General features: G+C 41.8%; 1 protein-coding gene across 2 annotated transcripts in view; it reads left to right on the top strand.

The window, feature by feature from the left end:
- The window catches only part of GAB2 (GRB2 associated binding protein 2), a 74,087-nt gene that overhangs the window by 20,231 nt on the left and 29,589 nt on the right, over positions 1–24,267 (top strand). For both annotated transcript variants that reach the window (XM_046686151.1, XM_046686150.1), the window contains exon 3: positions 21,508–21,751. In XM_046686151.1, coding sequence (XP_046542107.1) covers positions 21,508–21,751 — 244 coding nt within the window. The remainder of the gene's footprint in view (positions 1–21,507; positions 21,752–24,267) is intronic.

Raw genomic sequence — 24,267 nt, 5'->3', positions numbered from 1 at the left:
TCAAGCAGATACTCCGTATTTCTTTGTTTCTTTTCTTTTTTTTTTTTTTAAGAGTTGTGGTGGGACGCACAAAAAAACTTCTGTTTTTCACTTTCAGCTGGAAGAGATTTCATGGCAGATGGAGTCTTTTTTTTTTTTTTCCATCCTTCTCTCCACCCCCAGCTTCTTCTTTCTACTGCCACCCTCCAATTCCTCACATATTCCAGCCAAAAATGTCTGGGATAAAACTGTCTAGGATCAAGACCAGACCAGGAGTGAAACTGAGTCTAAATATCGACATAAGGGTAAAGGGAAAAACCTCCTGATAGAGAAATCTTTCCAAAAGGAAACCAGGGATGGTGCTCAAGAAGGAAAAGCAGTTCCAAGAATGAATATCAAGAAGATTTCATATCACCTGTCTGTAATTTGGTTTTTGTTTGCTGTGTGTGTGTGTGTGCATGTGCCCAAGTGAAATAAGAACTCCACCTTCCTCTGGGAATCAAAATAGCCTTAAGCCCCCAGAGTAAGGGAGCAGAAAGCTGCTCTGAGGTGGCTTTACGAGCAGGTGGATCCAAGTCCTCACATTTGTGGCCCAGTCGTGGGCAGCTGTCCCTGACCAGATGTACCACACACAAAAAGAACCAACTCTCAGCACAGAGCTTTGATGAATTATTCATAGACTCAGGAGTCATCACTGGTAGGAAAGCCCTCACCCTTTTGAATCCTCAAAGCTGAGGACTTCTCCTTCCCTTTTATCCCCTCCCTCCTTCATTTATTCAGTAGCTATTCCAGGGCCTGCCCAGCCGCTCTCACGTGGACTCTGAAAGGCAGGCTGGCTGTACTTGAGTCCCAGCCCTGCTATTTATTTGCTCTATGATGTTGAATAAGTAACTTTATCTCTTTGAGGTCTTATCATCTGTGAAGTGGGGATGATGCTCCCTCCCAGAGTTGTTGGGAGGAAGCTAGGAACATGTATAGGTACACAATGTGAAAAGCAGCTGCTTGTTTCACTGTCTTCCATGTAGTGGTTGCAGTGATAATGGTTTTTATATCAGTAAGTCAAGATGAACAGGATATGACTTAAGTATCTGATGATTTTAGATAACCTTACAGTCTTTACAAAACACTTAATGCAGTCTCCTTTGAGTATAAGGAAACAAACAAAATACGATAGGCAGAGCTGCTAGCAGTATTTCTATTGCACAAGTAAGGAAGCTAAGGTTTAAAGGCATTACGTAACAGGGCCAGAAAGCAGTGTTGCCAGGTCTAGAATCTGTGGCTTTTAACTCCATCCTAGGGCTGTGTGCTGACCCCTTCTCACTTGTCCTAACCCCTTTTCACAGACTTGTTTACCGTGGCTGCTTGTAAGTCACAAAATACCCGGCAAGGAGGAGAAGCAAGAAGTTTATAAATCCCTCAGAACTGACCATTTAGAAAGTAAAGTGCTGTCTATACATTAATATTAACCTCTGAGGGCTCAGTTAGCAAAGTAATGTAATCCAGCTCAGAGTAGCCAACAAATTACTGTGAACTAGAGCTCAGGGAGTTTAGGCCACCAGAGCCCCCTTTGAAACTCTTGAAGAATTTGAAATAAGGCCAGAGCCTCCTCCATATCCTGTCTATTATTTTAGCTTTTCCCTTCTTCTCGTACTCCCTGACAGGAATTTCATAGTAGTCGCATGTCTAGGTGTATGGAATGAAGAATTCCCAGAGTTACAACGAACTGTTCTTTATTGCTTCCCCACCATTTCTCTATTAAAATTTTGGGTGAGACTGCTCCCCCCACCCTTTGAATATTTTCTAAATATTTAAACTTCTAGCAGCCCTTAAGTTTCTCGAGTAACTCAACAGCAAAATTATTTTAAGTCCTGGGTCCCCTGTGGGATCAAATTATACCCATAGGAATGCTTTTGGGGGAAATCTTCAACCTCCAGTGGAGGAATGTTATCAGGGGTCTTCAAACAGCTCCTTCCTCTCCAGAGAGAATGATTGGTGCCTTAAAGGTCAGGATCCCTTATTCCAGCTGGAATTCTGACCACAGGGAGGGCCGCGGTGGAGCCAGGCAGTCCACTCAGATGCCCTCTGGTGACCTTGGTCCTTCCCCACTGACGCAGTGAGTGGGAGAGCCAGGGGAGAAGCCGGGAGTGGAGAAGGGTGGGGAGGAAAGAGGCCTTTCTCAGAGACCTCACCCTTTCTCTCTTCTCATCCCTGGGAAGACCTTTTCCTCCCTTGTTCCCTCCCCCACCTTTTGCTTTTTGGTTTTTTTTTTTAACTGAGCTCAGATCTCTCAACTCCTCTGGGGGTCCCTTGCTGGAAGCTTAGAGCAAATGTGGGAGGTAATATGCAGCTTCTCCCCAGGCTGAGATGGGTCCCTTGAGGAGCAAAGAACAGAGTGGAGACTGACCCGGGCCCCAGCCCAGAGGCGGAGGCTGCTGTCTGAATCACCCACCCTTTTTTTCCACTGAGACAATGAGGAAAATAAACATCCAGACCAGTTTCCAGCCAGATCTGAAGTCCTCATGCCTTTTAAAAAAAAATGTTATTCTAAATAACCCTGAAATATCAGGCCTTCCTCCTCAATCTTTTGTTTGTTTGTTGTTTTTTGTCTACAGCTGGGTCTGGTCACCCCAAGAGTAGGCTTTGAGTTGGGACATGAACTCCATCAAATCCCCACAGACACTTCTGCATTGTCCTGGAACGGGCTGCGGCCCTGACCTGCAGGGAAGTGTAGACCCTCTGGAGGAGGAAAAGGAGACAGGGGGAAACCCGACCCTCTTCTCTTCCTTCCAAGCTTTGATCCTTCTTCCTGCTTCCCTTTTTATACCAGACATTCTCGCTCACCACCCAGCCAGCCACCCCAGCCCACCACCCCAGCCAGCATAGATTAAGCCTAGTGTCCCCTGCCAAAACCCACAGACTCTTAGAGATGAGAGCATCTCATCCTAGCTCCTCTACACCAGAAGGCTTGGATAGCCCCCAAACACCTCCTGAGATGCACCTCCTTTTCTGTTCCTTGGGTGCTTCCAATTATCTCTAGTGAAGGAGGGTAATAAATCATTGTTGAATTGGTCCCAGACCAGATTCCAAAGCCCAGTCTGACTCTAATTTTTGACCAGAGGTAGAATTAGGACTTTGTATTGAGAGGTAAGTCACCTCGGACCTCTGAAGATCTTGGTTACGATTAAACATCCAGTTAGGTATCGCTCTGCATAGGGTTCTGAACTCTCCAAAGTCAGTAGGTATGGTCATTTCTCGCTCAGATCTGAATTGGGAGTCAAGGTCCTTGTTTTTAATTTCAGCTTTATTGCTGATTCATTGTGTGGATCTCAGTTCCTTCAATAGTAAACTAGGAGTTTGGGGACCAAAACAGTGATTTTCAAACTTTTTTTTTTTTTTGCATTGCTTCTTAACCAAATCTTACATGGAGCACAATATATGAAACAGGTGAGAGGGAGCTGCCTTGATTGTTATAGGGGAGAGAGTCAAGTGCTATAAACTGGAGCTGGACGGACCCAAATGGCCTGCCCCTCCTTCTCTCCCGTGGCGGCCTGGGAAGCCTGCAACACAGTGTGAAAATACTGATCTGTGAAAGATATTTCAAAACAGGGACCCACAGACCAGTGCTGAGCTCTGAAAATTTTCCTCAGTCCACGACAAAAATGAAAAATATCAGGAAGATGTAGTCAGTTTTCATAAAGCTAAATGTAGTCAGATTTTAAAATTTCCCTTTCTTCAGAGATTCTCTCTGTATGGGTGTGCACATTTATTAAAGTGTCCGTGTGTGTGTGTGAAGTGACAGTCATAGTAAACAACAGTTTTTCCATATTTGACATAACAAGAAAGTAGCAGCCCCATGTGTCAGTTTTTAAAAGTGCACTAATAAACAAAGAGACAGTGTTTTAACTCATCCATAAAATGGGAAAGTCTGGGCAGCAGTGATCGAGAGGTTTGCTGCTGTCAGGATCACCTGGTCCCCAGCCTCCGCTTCTGTACTCATGGCCAGAGCCTCTGAACTCTACCTTCAAGCTCAGGCTCACCCTGCACCCCGGGATAAAGTCAGTGCTCTGGGATCCTTTGTCCCTTTTGCTCAATTCTGGCCCTAATCTTGTGTGCTAGCTAGGGTCCGCCTTGGGATTTTGCCTGCTTTTCTTTTTCTTGAGTCATTTCCCTGTCAACCTGCTTGTAGTCTTAAATTCCACCTAGGACTGGACCCTTTCCTGCTTTTAGTTACCCCTCTCAGAGACCACAGTCTTACCGAAACCCTTAAGCCAGTGGCTGGAGCCCCACTGCCCAGTGGCAGACTCCTGGGTTGCTCGTGGTCTGTCTGCCTGAATTTCTGAAGAAAATCTGCTTCTGCTTTCCCCAAACATGCTTCCTCCTCCTTGTGGCCTCTACTGCCCACATTTCTAAGTGATGCCCAGTTTCTGTTTCTGTGTTCACTCATTCAGCACACACAGTACCTGTTTTTGCCAGGTCTTGTCCCAGGGACGAGTCCCAGAGAAGAGCGTAAGGCATGACTCGCTCTCAGTGAACTCACAGCCCTGTCGTGTTCTCCAGTGTACATTCTCTCCACTGAACTACCCTTGCAACTCCCCTTAGTGACTGCCTGCCTCCTCTGTGTCTAGTTCTAGGTCCTAGGCCCCTCAGTTTTCACAAAGATTTACCTGATTTTTTTTTTTAATTTTGGGTGTACGTCATTATATTTCACTTTCTGTGTAGATTACATCATGTTCACTGCCCAGAGACTAATTCCAATCCATCATCCTACACATGTGCCTAGTCACCCCTTTCGCCCTCCTCCCACCCCTTTTCCCCTCTGGTAACCACCAATCCAATCTCTGTCTCTATGTGTTGTTTGTTGTTGTTTTTATCTTCTATTTATGAGTGAGATCATATGGTATTTGACTTTCTCCCTCTGGCTTATTTCGCTTAGCATAATACCTTCAAGGTCTATCCATGTTGTCACAAATGGCTGGATTTCATCCTTTTTTATGGCTGAGTAGTATTCCATTGTATATATATACCACATCTTCTTTATCCATTCATCCCTTGATGGGCAGCTAGGTTGCTTCCAAGTCTTCGCTACTGTGAATAATGCCACAGTGAACATAGGGGTGCATATATCTTTACACATTTGTGTATTCATGTTACTTGGATAAATACCCAGCAGTGGAATAGCTGGATCATATGATAGTTCTATTGTTAATTTTTTGAGGACACTCTATACTGTTTTCCATAGTGACTACACCAGTTTGTACTCCCAACAGCAATGTATGAGACTTCCCTTTTCTCCACATCTTCTCCAACACTTGTTATTTCCTGTCTTGTTAATTATAGTCATTCTGACGTGAGGTGATATCTCTTTGTAGTTTTGATTTGCATTTCCCTGATAATTAGTGATGCTGAACATCTTTTCATGTGCTTGTTGGCCATCTGTGTATCTCCGTTGGAGAAATGTCTGTTTAGATCTTTTGCCCATTTCTAAATTGGGTTGTTAGTTTTTTTGTTGTTGAGATGTATGAGTTCTTTATATATGTTGGATAATAACCCTTATCAGATACATAGTTTGCAAATATATTCTCCCAGTTGTTAGGCTGTCTTTTAGTTTTGTTGATGATTTTCTTTGCTGTGCAGAAGCTTTTTAGTTTGATGTAGTCCCATTTGTTTATTTTTTTCTATTGTTTCCCTTGGCCAGTCAGACACAGTCCTTGGAAATATGCTGGTAAGACCAATATTGAAGAGCTTACTGCCTATGTTTTCTTGTATAAATTTCATTTAAATTCAAGGCTTTAATGCATTTTGAGTTAACTTTTGTGTATGGTGTAAGATGATAGTCTACTTTCATTCTTTTGCATGTGGCTGTCCAGTTTTCCCAACACCATTTATTGAAAAGACTTTCCTTTCTCCATTGTATGTTCTTGACTCCTTTGTTGAAGATTAGCTGTCCAAAGATGTATGATTTTATTTCTGGGCTCTTGATTCTGTTCCATTGGTCTGTGTGTCTGTTTTTGTGCCAGTACCTTGCTGTTTTGGTTACTATAACTTTGTAGTATATTTTGAAATCAAGAATTGTGATGCCTCCAGCTTTGTTCTTTTTTCTCAGGATTCCTTTAGCTACTCAAGGTCTTTTGTTGTTCCATATAAATTTTAGGATTCTTTGTTCTATTTCTGTGAAAATTGTTATTGGAACTTTGATAGGGATTGCATTGAATCTGTAGATTGCTTTAAGGAGTATGGACGTTTTAGCTATGTTAATTCTTCTAACCCAAGAGCATGGAATAACTTTCTATTTCTGTGTCTTCTTCTGTGTCTTTCAACAATGTTTTGTTTTCAGTGTACAGGTCTTTCACCTCTTTGGTTAAGTTTATGCCTAGGTATTTCATTCTTTTTGTTGCAATTTTAAGATTTACCTGCTTTTAACTAAACCATGCCTGGCTTTGTGCCAAGATATATCTAGCAGATAAAAAACCTTTAACCTCAAGTTTGGAAAGAAAATTTTTTTTTAATTCTGAATTTAACTTCAATATCAAGTCCCCATCTGGCCAGTGATAGAAATTGAAGTTTTAATCATCTTAGGATAAAACTGGTCAATACAGGATTTTCTCAGTTAGTTCAGGTTCCCTTTTTTTTTTTTTTTTTTTTACATAAATGGAACTATATACCAGATTTTTTTCCCTAGCTTTATCAAGGTATAATTGACAAAACTGTATATATTTAAAGGGTACATCATGATGACTTGATATGTGCATACATTGTGAATTGATACCACAATCAGGTTAATGAACACATCCATCACCTCAAAATTCAGGTGTCTCTTGCTTTCTTCATGGGCTGCTAATCAAGTTCCCAGAGGCTTAGGGAACTGGAAACTGTTCGTTGAGGCTAGAGCACAGAGTTTGAGAATGGGGGAGGAGTTATATGAGAGACTTGAGGGTGAGAATAGGACTCTCTTATCTTTCTATTACCACATTAGTAGAGACACGTAGCTGCCTAGGGAATGTTCAAATGAATGATTTAGTTACAATATTTGGTTATAACTTTGTAAATGGTTATATGGCTATACAAAATTACAGTTAAAAAAACTCCAACTTGTTTCCAGGTATTGTTGTTTTGAGAAATTCACTGTTGAAGAGGGGGGAAAAAAGCTTCAAAAACTTTCTAACCTTCGCAGCTGGCCCAGTGGCATAGTGGTTAATTTCACACGCTCTGCTGCAGTGACCCAGGGATCATGGATTAGGATCCTGGGCACAGAGCAACATACCACTTGTCAAGCCATGTGGTGGTTGCAACCCACATACAAAATAGAGGAAGATTGGCACAAATGTTAGCTCAGGGACAATCTTCCTCAAGTATAAAGAAGAAGATTTGCAAAAGATGTTAGCTCAGGGCCAATCTTCCTCACAAAAAAAACCCAAAAAACAAACAAAAAAACCTTTCTAATCTTATTCCCAGGACTTAAGTTCTAAAATTCTGTATATTGACTTTCTGACCTTCTTCCCCAGGACATAAGGTCTAGAATTCGGTATGTTGAAACAATGGTATAAAGTACAATGAAAAATAAATAAATAAAGAAAGAAAAACTCAAAATGGAATGATGTACTAACTAGGCTGAAGAGACAGGGTGTGCCAATGACCTACACTTTATTTTACATTATCTATCATTTGTTTATTGTTTCTTCTTATTCCCTACCTCCTCACCCCTTTTGGATATGAGGTCAGTGAACAAAATTCTTCATGGCTGGTGAATCATATTAGCCAAAACACTCGGCCGAGACAGAGAAGGGAATAGATTTCATAGAATGGGAAAATTCTAGAATATGAGATCTTGAAGGGCCTTTAGAGAATGTTTAGTTCCAAACTCCTCAAATGACAGAGTATCCGGAGGTCAAGAGAAGGGAACTAATTTGCTTGAGATTATACAGCTAACTGTAAGGTAGAACTGAAACCCAGGTTTCTTGACTTTCAGCTAGTGTTCCAGATGATGTTGATGATGATACCATCTTGCATTTGTCTAAGACCATGTGGTTTATAAAGTGCTTTTATACATATTCTGGTTTAGAAGGCTAATTTAGTACAAGGAGCATAGGTCTTGGAATCATATAAATATGTGAAACCACAATATTGATGAGTTCAATCTTAATATGGTCTTGGGTAAGTTAATTTACTTTTCTGAGCCTCAATTTCTGCATCAGTAAAATAGAAACGAGACATTCTTCACAAGATTATTAAGAAGATTAAATAAGAACCCACTTAAAGCATATAACAAAGCGTTTGGTATATGATAAGCGCACACTAAATATCTGCTGAATGTATGGCTGAGAAATTGTCGCTGCCTTCTCTATGGTCTTCACAACAGCCCTTTGAGTATGTGTACCATGCTATTCTTATCTCCCCAAAACTGAGACATCCTAAATAATCCTATTTCTGTTTTGCCCAAACTCAAAAACATTTTTACTCTTTATGATTAATATGTTTATCAAATACATTTTGCTGACCTTCCTGATTCAAGATGCATTATACTTAAGTTGAGGCGCTCAAAAATGAAGGTGTCTCTTTAAATGTACCATTACTACTAATAATAGCTAATATTTACATAAAGCTTACTATGTACGAGGCAGTGTTATAAGTATTTCACAAGCTTAACTCATATAATCCTGTGAGCTAGGTACCTATTATTATTTCCGTTTTACAGATGAGGAAACTGAGGCACAGGGAAGTTCAGAAACTTTCCCTAGTTCATACAACTAGTAAGTAAAGGAGCTGGGCTTCAGGCAGTCAGGCTCCAGAATCCGTGCTCTTAACTGTTAAGCCATCCTCTGAAATTCCAGATGTAGTCCTTCCCTCAAGCTGTCACAGTACCTGTAGAGGGTCTTCAGTGCATGCACAAAGACCTGGGGAAAATTCACTGCTGTCTCTGCTCTTTTGTGATGACTTTCTCTGGCTTTGCCAGCATAGCTGCTCTCCCTACATTCCTTTAAGAGGGCATTACACAGAGTTCTTGCTGCTTTTAATTTCACCCTAAACCAGCTTTTCTCCATTCACCTAAACCATAGCTTCAGTTTTCTCTGAATCTAGAAAAGATGTTTTCATCCCCACTAGAGTCCACATAATTATAAACAGAGCTGAGGGGTCAGCTGTGGGGCTTGGCTATTGGTGGATACATTTTCCCCTTAAATTCATCAGAGGAGTGGCCCTCTGGACAAAGGCACCAAGGATGTGCTTCTCACATGATTGGTGATCTGAGTAGAAAAGGCTTTAGGTGAGGGACCAGAGACCTGGGTTCTGATTCTGGGTCTGTGGTTTTACTTGCAGTATGAACCTGGGCCAACCATTTTTTCACTGTTTTAGACACTGGGTGTGTTAGTTCAGGTTCTCTGAGAAGCAGCTGTCAAGATGAGTTTAGATGTGCAAGAGGCTTATTGGGTGAAACACCTGTGAGAGGTAATGGGAGGGAGCCAGAGAAGGGGAGGAAGCCTTCGGTGGGCTGCAGATCTGACACCTGTGAGGGAGAGAAGACAGGAAGGAGGATTGGACACAATGCAGTTCTAAGACAGTTTGGTCAGTGGAAGTTCTCGAGCCAAGGTCTCCCATTAAAGGAGTCCTGTGTCTCACAGGAACAGGCCTGTGTTAGTGCTCCTGCCGTTCTTTGTCGCTGGATGAGAACAGGCCATGGAGAGTTGAGGATGCAGAGGGGCCAGCAGCTGGGGTTGTCAGTCAATTTTGCTACCCACATCAGATCAGAGATCTAAGAGGCGTATTTTTATGGCCACCACACTGAAGCATCAATGATGAACAGAACATGTGAGGTTCACACTCTTAAAGGGGCTTATAGTCAAGTGGGAAGAGACAGATCAAAAACAAAATGTTCAAATGGTAGCATTAAGTGCTTTGAAGAAAAGAAGACAAAGTCACATGGTAAGGAGTTAGCCGGTTAGGTCAGGTGATCAGGAAAGGCCTCTCTGGCGTTGGTTTCTTTATTAGTCATATTAAAATAGTTTTCTTCTTCTAATTCCACTGGATATTTGTGTAGCACTTGTAATGTGTAAGTATATGCTTCTCGTCTACCCTCACATAGAGCTACATAATAGAATGAGTGCTCAACTTGATGGGAAGAAGACTCGGGTTTGAATCCTAGCTTAGGCATTTCCTAAGATTCTATAACATTGAGTAAGTCATTTTATTTGTCTGAGTCTTAGTTTCTTCATATGTTAAATGAATTGGCAAAGATCATTGTCCTGCCAACTTTTCAGGGATTTTATAAATGTCAGAGTTGTTGAGAGCAGCCTACGATTGGAGAATAAATTTTTTAAAAATTCCTTTTACAATAGCATAAAAAGTAAAATACTTAGGAGTCAATTTAACAAAAATCGTGTGAGACCTCTTTACAGAAAATGAGAGAACATTGCTAGGAGAAATTAAAGAAGACCCAGTAAATGTAGAATGATATCATGTCGTGAAATAGAACATTCGATATTGTTCCTTTGTTAGTTCTCACCAAATTGATCCTCTGCAGAGTCAGTCCAATCTCTGTCATAACCCCCTCCCTCTTTTTTGTATTAATTGGCACCAAAGCAAAGTAGAAGCTACTGTATTACACATATGAAAGTGTTACTGTTTTTTCAAAGAATATGTCAATAATACTGCTGACCTTTTCAGTTGTAATTTTGGACTTTTTAGAGAACTTCAGGAAACCATGTTAGATCATTAAATGGAAGCTCTTTTCATTTTCCTCAGAAGTACAAAAGTATACTCAGAGCTTATAATGTTTATGGTTCTTCCAATAAGATGCATTACTAGAAAAAACACTGAACTGAGAAACAAGAGACTGACATCCTTGCCCAGGTCTGCCACTCAGTCACTGGTAAGAAAATCACTTGGTTTATCTGGACCTTAGATTTCTTATCAGTAAAATAAAATATTGAACTAAATGATCCCTTGGTCATTTCCAGACCTCTGCATCTGTGATATGGAAGAAGAATAAGTGGTTTATGATCAAAAAGAACAATCTGGTGCTTTTTTCTAAGCCTATCAATACAAGTTTATCATGTTATTCTCTCGAAGCTTTTGAGTCTGTGTGCGGACCAGCAACTAGCATGTTGTTTGTGCCCAAGATGTGCTAAAATGAAAATGAATGTGATTTCTTATAATAATACTAATGAGCTCTCCAAACTAGCTTTTCTTGTGGTTCCTCTTCTTGATTATTTCAGAGCATAAGTTTGGGATTCATTGGTCTTGGTTTTAGCTTACTTCTGTCTCCTTAGTGATAAATTTAAATTAGATGCTAATATATTGAAAGAGGACATGATTATACAAACAAGAATGAAAACTTTTAGTCCAAGGCTTGGCAAACTTTCTCTGTAAAGGGCCAGATGGTAAATATTTCAGCCTGTACCACTCAAATATTCTCTATCACAAGTACTCAGATTTGCCGTTGTAGCCTATAAGCAGCCATAAACAATATGTAAATGAATAGGTTTAGCTGTGTTCCAATAAAACTTTATTTATAAAAACAGGCAGTGGACCAGATTTGACTTGTGGTCTATAGTTTGTCGCTCCCTGTACTAGTGTAATAATATGCCTTGGTGCACCTGCTCAGATATCTGTGCGTATGGTCTTAGTGTGTTGGCCCTCCTAGTGGTGTTAAAAAGACAGTGCTCCCTTTTGGAGTGGAAAAAACCTAGAGTTGCTGAGGCAGCAAAGACACAAAACTGAAAGATGAGTGGGGAAGCTACCCTTCACCACACAAAGGCCAGTTGAGGCCATTTGCACCCTCTGGGACCAGTTTGGGCTCTGATCAAACCCTGAAGGTCTGTGAACGCCAAGTTTACGATCTCCCACACCAGGTTACCTCCCACAGTGGAGTGCTGGGAGAACGTCCCTTTGCAGCACACTCCTGTGCAGGAACTATGGCATTTCTTTACTCCCTAGGACCACCCTACAGGTAGCTGATTTACAAATTAGGTCTCTTAGATTCAGATACCATCCCTAGGTTCCATAGCTAGTAAGCTGAGATTCAGATTACAAAAGTCCATGTTCCTTTCCCTGTACCACGCTGCCTCTCCTGAAGCCAAAGTTCTGCTTCAGATTACGCTGCAGATCTCATAATTCTCTAGGCAAGCTGCAGCTCTTAGAATCCCTGCCTTGCTGTCCAGATAGAGCAGTTTCAGGTATTGTTCTTGCGATTATTGCCACTGCTCATGATTCTTGATAAGTTCCACCATTGTAATGTCTGACACTCATGTTTCGCTCATGATTGCTAGTTGTCTCTTAGTGAAAGTCACTGTAAAAGGAGGGAGAAGCTTACCTCTTTTAAGTTCATTAGCTTAAAATTACAGTGACACATTTTCGATATTTTCGTGGAAAGGTCACAAAGATCAAATGCATCATTGACATGTGAGTTTATGGTGCCCACTAGATGGATTGATTCCTATGGGAATACTAATGGATTCCCAAAGTTCCTTGGGGGAAGGGAGATGTGCTGCCCTGAATATAAATTTGCTCTCTCCAGCTGCAATATAAGCTCATAGAGCAAGGACAAGATCCATGCTTTTTGACAAGCCTGCAGCTCCCAGCACAGTGCCCACAGTCAGTGCTCATGACCCTAAGTAAATGGCAAGAGTGCTTCGTTCCACATATGTCATCTATACAGAATTCAAAATATATTACGATGTACGCCTGAAATTTATATAATGTTATAAACCAGTGTTACGGCAAAGAAAAAAAAAAGTGCTTAATTCCAAATATGAATTAACTCTTTGAAGGGGACCACCCAGCCCACCCAAGCCCCACCCAAAGGAGCAGGAATAAGGTCTGCATGACTGAGATGTGCTGTAAGTACAGCAGGTAAGGTGAGAACAAAGCTTGTAACCTGATCTCTCTAAAATGAACAGGACAATGCGTGGCTAAATATAGAAGGGCTGTCTAGAAACAGAAACACGCACAACCCAGAAAACTCAGTAAGTGATAACAGTTCCTTCCGCCCTAAAGAACACTTTACGTTTGGATCCTGGAGCTATTCTTTCATTCTTCTGACCCAAGGAGGAAAGATTCTCACAAAACTTACTGCCATGGTGTGTTTATTGAACACGTTCTTGTTCTAATCCGGATGTTTGCTAGGCACAGAGCATTGTGCTAAACACCATCAGAGAAACAGAGATGGTCTGGATCCTGACTTCTGGCAGCTCACAGTCTAGTTTTGTATGACAAGATTTGTCTATTTCCAACATCAAATAAACAGCAAAATGAAGTACTATAAAAGGTTTAGAGGAAGGTGTGATTAATTCTAACTAGAAGCTTAGGGAAGGAAGCCATGGTATTTGCTCTGGGCCTTAGTTTCCCATCTCTAAAATGTGATGCCCCAGGGCAAAGAAGGTTATGTAAGGATGTGTGACCAGGGACTGCGACATGCCTCTAATCTACAGCCACTCGCTCTGTTTCCCCTGTGCCCTTCACAGAATCGATTTCTGAGAGATGATATGGGTTAAGGTCAGGATGTTCTGACTCAGCTCTCAGAGCTCTGAGATGGTGTTCTTTCTCAGATCCTTCCTCGGCAGCGGGGTGGGGAGGCGTAGTCCCTGAAAGGTCTCACGGGGTCTCACGTTACTGCCTGGCTCTGGCTCCTCTTTTTTCTTCCTCTGCTTTATAGTTTTTATAAACACTAGGAGGCTTATATTTTTGAACTTGGGGAATTATTTACACTAGTCTTTAGTAGTTTGATCCAGCAAATGTTTACTTACCATGTAAATGTGAGTAACATTATAAACGCATAACAAACGAACAGTTCCGCCAGCCAGTGTCCTGATGATCAGATCTCTTGACTTGATTGCCCCGCCGCACACACACTCTCACGTTATAGAGAATATATCTTCATTCACATTGATACATCCATTTTTTTTTTTGGTACGGTAGAAGGACCCCTGGACTAGGAGATCTGAATTCTAATTCCAGGATTCACATCTGACCCACTGTGTGGCCTTGGACAAGTAGTCTTACCTTTCTCGGCCACAGTTTCTCCAACTCTAAATGAGAGATTTGGGCATGTGGGGAGGGTGACAGTGATAAAGGAGAGATTGGACTTAGGGGCCCCTTCCAATTGCTATATTATGTGAGTTATTGTATAGAATAAAGCCATTTTGTGTTTGGCCTTAAATTTTTGAATAACTCCTCTAATTATGATGTGTGCCCAAAGGTTTTGAGGATTATTTCTTCTTAAATAATTTCAGGCCTGTGATTGTAAGTTAAAATGGCAGAGAGCTGTTGATACAGACTTGCCCTCAGCACCTGTCAGCATGCTTTTGTTTTTAGAATCCTCCACACATCTGACCCTTGTTTTTCAGTTAGCTTTCTATGGGGACCACTCACCCTGTAGAATCCTATACCATTTTCTGTTTTCAAAATTCTTTCATCAATCATCTTCTCCCCATTAGAAACCTTAGAATGTTAGCAGGACTTCAGGAATAAATGATGAAATGAACTAGTGTCAAGCCAACAACCATTGATTGAGTATTTAATAATTACTATTTAGCCATTTTTCATCACATCAAATCCTCAAAAGAACCCTGTAAGGTGGATGTTCTCTTTGGCATTTGACAGCGTAGGAAATGAAGTACAGAGAGATCAAAAGTTTTGCCCAAGACCCTTTGGTAAGACTCCCACATTTCTGAACCCACGTCAGGGCTCTTTCTGTCACACACTGTTCCTTTGGGGTGGGCCATAGACTGATGATATGAAGGGCCAGTGAGAACATGGATGGTTTCTAATTTATAGTTTTGATGATACAAAGAGAGATTTTGGAAAGAATTTGTTCTTTCATTTGGCTTTTGGAGCTTGCTTTGCCTTTGATTTTTCAGCCAACCCTAATTCCTCTGCCCCAGAATTAAGAATCAGAAATTGTTAAAAACCAAACCAGCGGATCTTAATCTAAATCTCTGGGTAAATATGACTCCTTAGGTCTTACGTGGTGCAACTCTCTTAAGTTTCCCAAAGATGACTTTGATGTGTATCCCTGATTAATCCAAGTTCTTCCTTTTATAAATAGGGAAAACGAGGCCCAGGAAGGTGAAATGGCATGCCCAAGGTCCCTCAGCCAATTTGCAGCAGACCTGGGCCTAGACCGTTATTCTCCCATAAAGCTAATACCATTCACCTCATAAGGATCTTGTGGGAACACTTCTCTACATGGGTGACATAATTGGCTTTGAAGACAGTGAGATCTGTTTCAGTTCTAGGCTCTGCCACTTTCTAGCTAAGTGACCCCAGAGGTCATTGTTAGCTCCTCTGAACTTTAATTTCTTCGTCAAAAAAAACCCAAAAACAAAATGGAGGTAATAATATCTACTTCACAGGGTAGACTAGAGACACATAGTAGGTGCTTAGTAAGTAGCAGCTGTGATGATTATAGTCAATATTGTCCTTTTTGTTCTCATTCATTCTGCATATAACATTTGTGCAGGGTATAGTTGTAACTATAACAGTGATAACATTTACCTTCCAAGCGTCCATTATAGCTTGGAGAGCAACTCCATACCCCTTGGCTAATTTCAAGGTCTCAGTCAGTTCCTGTGTACTCCAGGAAGGAGCAATAAGAATGGTGGAGCACTATGCTAAATGCTTTATATAAATGATTTCCAATCCTGACAGCAACCCTACAAAGTATGTATTCACCCTACTGAACAGGTGAGCATCAGAGAGGTTCGCGTAACTGTCCGAGGCCACAGAGCTAGGAGTTAGCAGAGCCAGGCTTTGAATCCATTTTGGGCTCCAGCATGGGCTTCAGTCTACCACTTTATGGGTTCTGAGACCCGCTGAAGCTTGGGGTGGGGATTTTGGGGGGAAAGGATAAAGATTAAAAGGGCATTGAGATAAGGGAACCAGTCATTATTTGGCCAGTCATCTTTTCCAGAAACTCCCGCCAACCGCCCCTTTCCTGCTCCTGTTATCACTAGCCAGTTGATGGCTGGGCTGGGCTGGGCTGGGCTAGGCTAGGCTGGGCTGGGCTGAGCTGGGCTGAGCTGGGCTGAGCTGAGCTGGGCTGGGCTGGGCTGGGCTGGGCTGGGCTGGGCTGGGCTGGGCTCAGCTCGGCTCCTCCACTGAAATCCTTCAGAGCTTTCCTGTTCTAGAGTTTTGCAAGAAGGTGGAAGGAGTGTTTGTATGCTGGGCAGGCTTCCCAGGGGTGATTGTGGAAAGGAAGGGGAGTGATTTTGTAGGGCCCTAAAAAGAATCCAGGACGAAGAGGAAAAAATAAAACCCTGTTTAAAAGAAAACAAATTGACTCAGGCATTTTCTGGCATTATCTTTAGTCTAGACTTGGAGATAGCAGCCCAGGCCAGGAGTCTGGAAACGTCCATTTTCTTCTTGCTGTATAACTGACCTTCCTAATGACCCAAGACACATCATTACAACAGCCTTACAGCCACGTACCAAAAACAGCCCAGACACACATTGTTTAATATTTCCCTTTATCTTTACCATTCTTTCCTTTCCTCAAGAGGTACCCAGGCAATAAAAAAAATTCCTATTAACGTTTTATGGGAATGTGCAGATTTGTTTTCACACCCTTGTCTCATTCACCTTTTGTCACAGTCTCATGAGACAGATAGGCAGGCCAGGGATTATCCTCCCAGTTTGATAGGTATGGGACTAAAGTTCAGAGAGAGACCTGTCCATGATCTCACAGCTAGTTAATGGCAGAGCTGGAAATGGATCCCCAGTCTCCTGGCTCTTGGCACATGCATGAAGTCCACTCACTGTGAGATGGAATTTCAGCCTGCTTGGGTCTTTTGACCCCAAACCATGAGTTCTTGCTATTTTGTGTTGCTGAACTTCCCACTGCCTTGCTGTGATTATGGGTTGAAGACCTGAACAGTGGGGTTGGAGGAGGTGTAAGGAACTGAGGGTAGGAAAGGGAGAATGTCTCTTACTCAGCATACTTTAGTAAGGACTTGGTATTTTACTGAGTGTCCAGTTTTCTCCTCAGAGAGGAAATAAAGAAAAACTAAAGGTCAGATGTATTTAGTTAGACTACTGTTAATCTCTTGCATATACTTAACACTTCCTATGTTACAAAGGGCTTATGCATGTGTGTGTGTTTAATTCACATACCATATATCACTCATTTGAAGTGTACAAGTCAGTGTTTTTTTTAGTATATTTGCAGGGTTGTGCAACCATCACCACAATCTAATTTTGGAACATTTTTATCACCTCAAAAAGAAACCTCATACCCATTAGCAGGCACTTCCCATTCCCCATCCTCACCCTAGCCCTAAGCAACCACAAATCCACTTTCAGTCTCTGTATATTTACCAATTCTAGACATTTCATATAAATGGAATCTATCTTCCTTTCACTTAGCACAATGTTTCAAGGTTCCTACATGTTGTAATATGTATCCATACTTTATTCTTTTTACTGCTGAATGATATTCCGTTGTATGGATATGCCGCATTTTGTTTATTTATTGATCAGTTTACAGTCATTTGGGTTGTTTCTACTTTTGGCTTTTATGAATAATACTGCTGTGAACATTCATGTACAAGTTTTTGTATGGACATATGTTTTTATTTCTCCTGGGTATGTGCCTACAAGTGGAATTGCTGTATCATATGGTAACTCTTTTTGAGGAACTGTCAAATTGTGTGTGTGTTTATAAATTTACTGATATATATTTCCCATGCTATGAAATTCACCCATTTACAGTATACAGTTGAGTGGTTTTAGTATTTCACAGGGTTGTGCAACCATCACCACAATCTAATCTTAAAAAATTTCCATCACTTAAAAAAGAAACACAAACCTCATTAGCAGTCATGTTCCATTCCCACTCCCCCATCCCAGGCCCCCAGGCAACCACTGGTCTACTTTCTGTCTTTATGGATTTGCCTATTCTAGACATTTCACATAAATAAAATCATTCAACCTGTAGTCTTTTATCATTGGCTTATTTCACTTAGCATGGTGTTTCGAAGATTCATCCATGTTGTAGCATGTATTAGTACTTCATTTATGTGGCTGAATAATATTCCATTGTATAGATATATCACATTTTCTTTATCCAGTCTCTATGTCTGTTATCACATAGTGGTCTCCCTGTATGTCTGTCTCTGTTTTCTCTTCTTATGAGAACACCAGTCATTAGATTAGGGCCCACCCTAATCCACCATAACCTCATCTTAACTCATTTTGATTTAATTACATCTGCAAAGACCCTATTTTCAAATAAGGTCACATTTGGAGGTTCTAGGTAGGTATGAGTTTTGGAGGGACACTATTCCACCCAATATAGGCACCAAGGAATAATCATATAAATTCAAGTAGAAATCTTTTAAAGTTGCAAGCAAAAGTGGGATTTTGGCAAGGTTTACTGCCAAAACAGCTTTGAAAGAACTTCTCTGGGTCTGCAGACCATAATAGAGCTCACTGGTTTTATAGACATAGCTTTATGTTGGTAGAATGAAATTCCAAGTGTCTGTGGGCCCAAGTCATCCTAACCCTTACTTCCTTTTATTAACAGACTTTGAAAACCTCTCTGATTTTGACCACAAGAAACAAGCTTATTTGGATTTTTGAGCTAGGGAACATTCTTTTATTCATTCAACAAACATGTATTGAATACCCGCTACGTGCTGGGACTGTTCTAGGCACTGGGAGTACAGAAGTGACTAGAACATATTTTGAGTACCTACAACATGCAGAGTTTTCTAGACCCTTTATGCATTTCATCCTCATAACCACCCTATATCAGTTTGTAAATAAGGAAACTGAGACTCAGAGAGGTGAAATGATTTCTCCAGCTCTTCAGCTAGGCTGTCTGGGTCACAGCTTTGATTCCGCAGCCTGAGCTGGAGGCAGAGGGCTCCAGAGGTGAGGACAAATCATTCCTCTTTTATACAGACGCACAGCCCAAGCATTCAACATAGGGGCTGTGAAAGATGTTTTGGGTGACAAGGCAGGATAAGGAGGTTGTGACAAAATGGGCTTTCTTGTCAGACTGGGGAACCTGGACTTAATTCTGAAGGCAATGAGGAGTCAGTGAATAATAATGAAGGAGTATGACGACTTATGCTGTGTACTTTATTTAATCAACACATATTTATGGAGTTGCGTTGCACACGGGGCTTGATGCTGGGTATAAAACTGTTACAAAAGAGACAGAATCTCTGCCCTCAGAGTTTACAGCCTGATATGTGGAGTGATGAGACAGAGGTTGGTATTTTCCTGAAGTTCTGTTCAAAACAAAAGGCAATGGTGGTGAGAAACAAGGTTTAAGAAGTGAACAGGAAAATGGTTTTAAAAAGAGAGAGCTTTGTAAGTCATCCTGAGGATAACAGGGATCCATTGAAGAATTTTAAGCAGGGCAGTGACATCATAACATGATGTGGTCGTCAAGAAACAGGAAAGAGTCACAGATAATGCCTAGGCTTGGAGAACTGGTTGGACGGTGATGTTGCTGTACTTCACTGAGACAGAACACAGGAGGAGGATGAAGGGTTCAATTTAGATTGTTGAGCTTGACCTGCTTTTGGGACATCTGAATGGAGATGCCCAGAAGACGGAGGGATATACAACAGGGAGCCCAAGCGAGAGAACTGAGCTAGAGATTAAGATTTGAGAGATGTCGTCATGTAGGTCGTAACTGAAGCTGTGAGAGTAGACCCAGGAGAGTCCCCAGAGTGAGCGTGAAGCCACAGCAGAGTCTGGGGCAGAACCCTGAAGAATGTCCCATTGAAGGGCTGGGCAGAGCAAGAGGCATCCAGGAGGACCACGGAAAATGCAGAATTGCACCAGAGGCTTTCTCTTTGCACTTTCCCTGTGTCTTCTCAGGTAGCAGCTTGTCTTCATTCCCTGGCGCCATGGCTGCTCTGTCCCCAGCTTAAACCCTCTCTCCTCTGCCATTAGAGAGTTCATCTTGCAAATCTAATGGAGTAATGAAGCCATTGATTTTGTTAACAAACGTTCAGTTCACTACAAGATCTATAATGGGAATTCATTTTGGAGGTCAATACAGCTGTCAATGGAATTGTTTTTCCCCAGAAGCTTCTGGCCTTTCTCTGTTGTACACTGGCAGAAGTTGTCCTGCCTAGCATCAGAAAGACTGGAGAGTAATTAATGCTGTAGAGCTGGTGGTCCTGCCTAGGGCCATGAGAAGGGTACAGCTTGAAATAGGTCAGATAACAGGGAGTGGAAACAGAACTATGTCCCCTCTGAAATGATTTGAATAACCATAGAAGGCAACCATCACCACCACTAAAACATTATCCCCCACTAGTTATCACATCACCAGAAATTACATCTTTAAACCTTTATTACTTTTGAACAAAAAATTTCACTCTTAGAATTACTGTATGCTGAATTATTGTTTTTGTTTATTCTGCAAACACAGATTAAGAACTTTCTATGTACCTGGTCTTTATTAGGTAAACGCTGGGAATGTAGAGGTAACAACATCAGTCACTGTTCTTAGAAACCCATGGGCGAGGCAGAGAAGCAGAGTGACAGTGGATATAACGAAGCATGGGCCAAGTGCTGTTGGCACCCAGAAGACCGAGTGCAGGAAGGTTTCAGAGAGAATACGATATCCGTGTATGGTCTTAAAGTCTGCATACGAGCGCCAGAAGAGTAGAAGAGAAAGCCAGGCAGAAGGAACAGAGTAAGCCAAAACAAAGAATTATAAAAGGAGCTGGTGTGTTCAGGGACTGATGAAGCTTCCATATGCCTTGGTATGGGAGGAGAAAAGCAGGAAATAGGTCAGACTGTGAAAGGCCTTGTATGTTATGCTAAGGAATTTGGACTCAGCTTAGAGAGCCAGCCAAATGAATAATGCCCTCGGCTTCGGGTGTAGCACTCTAAGCTATTATCTGTCTTTAATACCTCGCTTCCTTTCTGACACAACAGACGAGACTTTAAGATAAGAGTTAAGAGAAAAAAGGCCAATAGAGAGTGGTGGGTACAAGAGTTGGGCAGTGAGGAACATCGCTGTCCTCAGAGGACTTGAAAGGGCAGACAGAAGGAGCTGGGACCAGTCTTAAGGGACAGCTCCACATACATTTGTGCTTTTATCATTAATACAGTAAGGCACAGCCCAGGGCCTCAATGAGTGAGTCTCCGGGAAGCAAAGCTTCATTTAACAAAGCCAGCCTTCGCTTTGAGGGAGGTGATGATAGCAGGAGCCCCCAAAAAGAAGGAAGGCAGTGGTACTCACTACACCAGTGACTGGCCTTACCTGAGGGCCAGAGTTGCACTCCTGGGCCACAGGTAGCCACACCTCCTGGAAGTCGGGGCAGATACTGGGCAGTACCTGCCCAGGCTGTGATAGAGAGTGGCCTCCAGGTGACTCCAGGAGCAGTACAGAGGTACAGAGCCAGGAGGCCACAGCCCTCCTTGCTGGGGGTTGGGGGCAGAGAGGGAAAGAATGCTGCTGCTGGATCACTGCCTCTGCTCTTAATATTTCTTCTTCCTCTGACAGCCACTTAGGGACAAGGACTCCTTTCCTTCCTTTTTCATTCACAGAGCTCTTTCTCCTTTTCACAGACTCCCTGAGAAACATTTCCTCAGCCAGTCACGGCCCCCGCTCTTCTCCAGCTGAGCTCAGCAGCTCCAATCAGCACCTTCTCCGAGAACGAAAATCCTCAGCCCCATCGCACTCCAGCCAGCCAACCTTGTTCACATTTGAACCCCCTGTGTCGAACCACATGCAGCCCACCTTGTCCACCAGTGCACCTCAGGAGTATCTCTACTTGCACCAGTGCATAAGCCGGAGAGCAGAAAATGCAAGGTAGGAGACTGCCATGGGCAATAGCTGCTTGAGTGACCACTCACAGGGCCTGCTACTTTTCAGTCTCTGTGTTTTAATTTTAAAGACAAGGGAGTAAAATATTACCTCTTTTCATGTGAGCAAATACATATTTATAGGAAAAAGCACCATTTTTTGCTTAGATAAACTTTACATTTTACTGGTATCATCTGTGTTGCTATACAGTGATAATTGGATTCCCCAGAGACCTCCCAATATAAAAAATCGTGCTATAAAAATTTTTTTGTTTAATTTGAGGAAAAAAAGGCATTGAGGGCTAGAGTTTCAGAATGGAAAAAAAAGAGTCAATTTACTTGTTGGCCTTAAGAGTATAACTATAAAACCTTAATATTATTGAGCAAATCCATATTTCACTTTTGTTCTAGAGCTACACTGTTCCATATGGTAGCCACTAGCCACATGTGGCTATTTAGACGTGAATTAAAATTAAATAAAATTTAAAATTAAGTTCCTCCATTGCACTAGCCACATTTCAAGTGCTCAATAGCTATACATGGCTAGTGGCTACCATGCTGGATAATACAGAAAGCACACATTTTTATCGTCACAGAAAGTTCTAGAGCTAGGATTCGCTGCTTTAGAGTAATAGTCTTTGTCGTTCTAACACCACCAGCTCTCTCACAGGTACAAAGCCTGTACATATTTTTATTGCCTTTTATTCTCATTGTTGGGATAAACAAAAGCACAGAGCTCATTGGCCCTGCCAGAGCTGGTTCCCAATTGCTACCAGGGCTGGCAGATTACAAATCATATTCCTTAATTAATTAATTTAGAAGTGTCTAACTTGCGTTATGAAAATTAAGGCTATTAGAGAATTGGCTGTGTTAATATATTACATCATAGAATATTTTCATGTATAATCTCTCTTGAACCAGCCGAACACACTGAGAGATAGCCAGTGTAGATCATTTAGCTCCATTTCATAGATGAAGAAACTGAGACTCACAACTAATACATGACGGAGGTAGGACTAGAACCCAGATCTTCTCATTTCTGGTCCTGTACTCATTTCTCGACACTATGCTACTGTGGTTCTGATTTCTGAGTTATTTACCATCACACAGCAGAGGCTCCCGACACTCATCTTAAGGCTGCCTCAGATACCAATTTTCCTGAAGCAGCATGATTCATTTGTGTGAACTTTCACTAGTTCAGCCTTCACCAACTTATAGATGAAGAGCTGAGTTCTGAAAAGGTAGAATGGATTAGCCAAGATCACAAGTTAGTGGCAGAGCTGTAAATAGCACCTGATTCTCCTGAAGCACAGACCAGAGACACTGTGGATTAATGAAATCATCTTATAGGCTTTGGAGTCAGTCAGATATGGGTTCAAACTCAGGTTCTGCCACTTCTTTTTGACCTTGGGGCCACTTATTTAACCTTCCTGACCTTCACTGTCCCTATATGCACAATGGGAATGATTAATTCAGAGGCTTACTAGTGAACATAAAATGACAAAACATACATAAAGGACCCAGCAGTAGACAGTCCGTACACATCGCCAGTGTTCCTGTGCCCCATCCCCTTCTACGACATGTATGATTGCCTGGGGGTAGAGAATGGGAGGCCTTACAATCATAGTTCTAGTGAAAGACAAAATCTGTTATATTGGTGCCTCTCTAACTTTCATGTGCATATGAAATACCTGAAGGTCTTGTTGAAATGCTGGTTCTGATTCCGTAGGCCTGTGTGGGTCCTGAGAGCCTGCCTTCATGCTAAACTACCAGTAATGCCAGTGCAGATTGTCTGCACATCACACTTTAAGTAGAAGGTCTTATATAATATTAACAACCGCCACCACCTTCACTCCCGTGATGCCGCTAAAGCAACAGAACAAATATATAAATGTCTCTGCTTGAACTAGCAGTTAGGGCCCGCTCTCTACACTCTCTGTAAAACCTCTCTTTATCTTCCTAGCTGGAGTTCATTTCTACTCTGAATTCTCATGGCAGTTTTTGATTCTGTCTCTCACAGCACTTGGAACTTTCTGCCTCATAGTATCGGTTTTTATGTTAATATATTACTGCTCTTTGAAGATGGGACCCAGGGCACACAGTAGGTGCATAATAAATATTTGAACAAATTTGTGTTGTAGAGAGAGAACATAATGGAGGAGATAGAACTTATCTGCAGCTGGGGAAGCAGCTTTATTGTAGGACTTTGACCAAACTGTGCTTTTCTCTGTCATTGTTTTCACTTGTGTGGGTGTGGGAGCAAGAAGGTGATAAGCAGGATCTCAGGGAGATTTTTTTTTTTAATTTTATTGAGGTCATAGTAGTTTATAACATTGTGAAATTTCAGTTGTACATTATTATTTTTTTTCTGCTTTTTCTTCCCCAAATCCCCCCAGTACATAGTTGTATATTCTAGTTGTGGGTCCTTCTAGTTGTGGCATGTGGGACGCCACCTCAGCGTGGCTTGATGAGCAGTGCCATGTCCACGCCCAGGATCCGAACCAGCGAAACCCTGGGCTGCCA

This window comes from Equus quagga, chromosome 14, assembly GCF_021613505.1.
Source record: "Equus quagga isolate Etosha38 chromosome 14, UCLA_HA_Equagga_1.0, whole genome shotgun sequence".
Taxonomy (NCBI): Eukaryota; Metazoa; Chordata; class Mammalia; order Perissodactyla; family Equidae; genus Equus; species Equus quagga.
Note: the sequence above shows the minus strand (reverse complement) of the source record. Positions and strands in the feature narration are given on the sequence as shown.